Source organism: Camellia sinensis, chromosome 1 (assembly GCF_055761805.1).
Source record: "Camellia sinensis isolate YWXY chromosome 1, ASM5576180v1, whole genome shotgun sequence".
NCBI classification, from domain to species: domain Eukaryota; kingdom Viridiplantae; phylum Streptophyta; class Magnoliopsida; order Ericales; family Theaceae; genus Camellia; species Camellia sinensis.
The window spans coordinates 140,557,049-140,560,730 of NC_138961.1; the positions used below are offsets into that span (position 1 = coordinate 140,557,049).

General features: G+C 34.5%; 2 protein-coding genes across 2 annotated transcripts; both read left to right on the top strand.

Moving 5' to 3' along the window:
• Window positions 1-911: 911 nt before the first annotated feature.
• On the top strand, window positions 912-1,313 carry LOC114314791 (uncharacterized). The gene has a single exon (XM_028261279.1). The coding sequence runs from the start codon at window positions 912-914 to the stop codon at window positions 1,311-1,313; it is 402 nt and encodes a 133-aa protein (XP_028117080.1).
• Window positions 1,314-1,447: 134 nt separating this feature from the next.
• LOC114314783 (uncharacterized) lies at window positions 1,448-1,957 on the top strand. Its single transcript, XM_028261272.2, has 2 exons — window positions 1,448-1,534; window positions 1,577-1,957. The coding sequence occupies exons 1-2, from the start codon at window positions 1,448-1,450 to the stop codon at window positions 1,955-1,957; spliced, it is 468 nt and encodes a 155-aa protein (XP_028117073.2).
• Window positions 1,958-3,682: the final 1,725 nt, after the last annotated feature.

The window sequence follows — 3,682 nt, forward strand, 5'->3', positions numbered from 1 at the left end:
TGGTCGGCTAGCCACCAGGGGTTGCAAGCTTAAAGCACTAAAGTTTAGTACAAAACAAGGCATAGAATGGACAGGGTTGAAGGCTCAAAAACAAGGCATTCTATCGAGGGCTTTGGGCACTAAAATGAGCACATGCAGTCTCAATCATCAAGTGCACAAGCGATGATGTCCAAGTCTTGAGGACGGTCAAAAATGGGGTGTCTACAATTCCCGACTAAACAAATATAAAAATTGAAAAAAAAAATAAATATAATTCACCTCACCAAAAAACATACCACTACAAAAAAAAACATAATTATTAACTACATTAAAAAATAAACAATCACCAACTACCTGCCAACAACCATCCATCATTCACCAAGCATTCATTCACCAACAACTACCGACCAACAATCATCCAACATTCATTCACCAACAACCACCTGTCTAACAACCATTCATTATTCATTAAAAAATTCACTTGCCAACAACTACCCACCATCAACTATCTATCATTCACCCACCCACAATTTTCTCAATAAATTATAACACAAGGTTTTCTACAATTTTTCATATTTATCTACCCACAATTTTCATATCTTCTAAACTCTCTGTACCCACCCACAAGATTTTCTACAATTTTCATATTTACCCACCCACCCACAATGAACAATTTCACTAAAGCTATCTTCAATGGAGATTTTGATGAATTTTCATCATCTGATGATGATATAATGATAATGCAACTATTAATAGTGCAACAACAAAGAATGCAAGCAATAACCCTAAACCAACCAACCAGACATGTTGGTTCCACAAGTGGTCGTTGATACATTAATCGTGAGAGGGTCAAAGGTGACGAACAAATTTATAGAGATTACTGTGCAAATAATCCTGTTTACCTAGAAAAATACTTCTGAATATGTTTTCGAATGAGGCGGTCATTATTTCTTAATATTTTACATAATCTTCAACAAGTCAACAAGCACTTCATGCAAACCCATGATGCCACTGGTGCTCCTAGATTATCCAGTGTACAGAAGATGACTGCTGCACTTTGGATCCTACAACACAGCGCACCTGCTGATCCTGTAGACGAGTACATCAGAATCAACGAAACTACTGCAATTGCAGCCTTGAGTTTCTTTACCAAAACGATTATTGCTATCTATGAAGGCGTTTACTTAAGATCCCCAAATGAGGCAGATGTCACCAGATTATTGCAAAAGGGAGAGCAACACGGGTTTCCCGAAATGTTAGGAAGTTTGGATTGTATGCACTGGCGTTGCGATACATGTTTAACTGCCCAAGCCAGTGCTTACACTGGACACTAACACAAACAAATAGTTGTACTCGAGGCTGTCGCCTCCTACGACTTGTGGATTTGGCATGCTTTATTTGGCATGCCTGGCTCTTTGAATGATATTACTATTCCTAACAAGTCGCCTTTATTTTCTGAATTAACTAGATGACGTGCCCTGCTGCCAACTATATCATCAATAATCACACGTACACCATGAGATATTATCTTACTATTGGTATCTATTCTCATTGGGTAACGATTGTAAAAACAATATCTCAACCTTAATGTTTAAAGAGACAACTATTTGCGAGGATGCAAGAGACAGGTCGGAAAGATGTCGAAAGGGCATTTGGAGTGCTCCAAGCACGTTTTAATATTGTTAGAGTTCCAGCGAGAGGTTGGAGTGATGAGGATCTGTATTGCATCATGAAAACATGCATTATTTTGCGTAATATGATCATTGAAGATGAGCGTAATATTCCAGAAAATGAATGCAGTGCAACACTACTACAAATTGATACCACTAATACTCCATGTCAAGTGTCACGCGATCCAAATCAGGAGTATGTTGAATTTATGTTAAATCGTCAGATGATTAGATCTATTAAAGCCTATAATATAATTCGTAATGATCTAATTGAACACTTGTGGTCCCGATCTGGAGAGTTAGATTAGGTTTTTATTTTATATTTTTAATGACACTTAATATCATTTAATGTATTTTTATTTTAATAAAATTGTCTTCATTTGCAACTTTATTGTCTTCATTTAAATAATATATGTATTTTTTCATAATAACATTGAAAAATTAAAATTATACTAAAAATTAGTCAATATTACATTGCAAAAATAAAATTACATTGGAACATAAAAAAGACTCAAAATTACATTGACAAATAAATGACATTGCAAAATTAAAAAATACATTCTCCCATAATTATTCATCAGGAGGCAAAGGAAAATAGTAATTTAGGTTGCTGACATATGCGAACCACTTTGCGAAAATCTCATTTTTGCGCATTATGTAATACGCTTTCGTCTGAGGGTCCAAATGAGAAATGTCCATAGTCATTATCAAATGTTCTTTCTTTTCGATCTCAAGTTCTCTAAACTCCTGCAAAAATTCTTCTTTTTTAATCTTAAGTTTTTTCATCTCCTGCAATGCTTGAACCATTTTTTCTTCTCTTTCAGTTTGTGGACTTCAGCTTAAATAGCTTCACTTATCCAAAGCAATTCTTTTGCAGATTTCCTACCCATAGCCCTTTTACCCCTTGCAGAGACACTACCATCATCATTTGGATTATTACCAATAGTTAGATTGTTACCAACACTTGAACTGTTGTTGTCTTCAAGATAAATGCAGTTATCCATAGGGGATTTGGGGGCTGAATTAGGGAAAAACGATGTATGTATCCTTGACTTCACTATGTTTATAGGAGTTACATCTTGCCACCTAATATTGTCTTGCAAGATTGGCCAACAATATTAAAAAGCAAAATGTTTGTTTCCATCTTGAGGGTATAAAAGTTTTGGTTAAAGCATCTGTATGAATAAAATATTAAATTAATTAATTAGTTAATTTTTATATAAGATAAAATAAAAAATTAAAAAAAAAACTAACATAATAAATGAAGATGAAATCTTACTATATCAACTTGAAACATCCCACTTGAGTGTAGATTTTCAACTTGCACTAAACACCCACAAAATTTGTTACAACATTTCATGATTACACCCTAAGTAGATGAGATAGACACTTGTGTTCTTAAGTGATCATTTTGCAGCGAGTAATAATTTTCAAAAATTCCTCCCAAAAAATGAACATGAGATTGCGAATTTCCAACAATTGAGTCTTCAATAATGTGACACCAAGCTCTACAAATTGTCACATCTTCTTGAGCGGTGAATGATTTTCCTCTCTTTGTTTTTCATGAATTTTCTATACTGATTGTGTAAAAAAACAAACAAAAAATTTATGTAGATTGAAAGTTGTGTATTCAAATTGAGATTGGTTGTTTATATTTATAGGGAGTAAAAATATGACCCTTTTTTTTATTCGTTTAATTTATAGCCGTTTCAAACTTTTCTGAATTGGAGGAAGAAAAAGTGTCGTTGCTCAATTTGTGCATTCCAATGACAAAAGAGTACCATTGGATTATTTAATCCAATGATCTAACATTACCCTCTGATTCCGTCTATCCAAATCATCTCCCAATGTCTACCTCTCTATCTCTCTTCTTTCCAGAACCAATCTTCATCGCTCTTCCTCTCTCTCACCGTCTTCATTTTTTCTCACTCACTCTTGCCCTTTGTGTCTCATCTTCTTCATTACCACAACCACAAGAACCACCACCACCACATCCATCTCCGATCTCCAACCCTCAAACTCCAAATTTCTTT

Coding starts and splice junctions, on each gene's coding strand:
- LOC114314791 (XM_028261279.1), top strand. CDS start 912: ATGAGGCGGTCATTATTTCTTAATATTTTACATAATCTTCAACAAGTC.
- LOC114314783 (XM_028261272.2), top strand. CDS start 1,448: ATGACGTGCCCTGCTGCCAACTATATCATCAATAATCACACGTACACC. Junction 1,535..1,576: donor TTGGTATCTATTCTCATTGG/GTAACGATTGTA, acceptor TAATGTTTAAAG/AGACAACTATTTGCGAGGAT.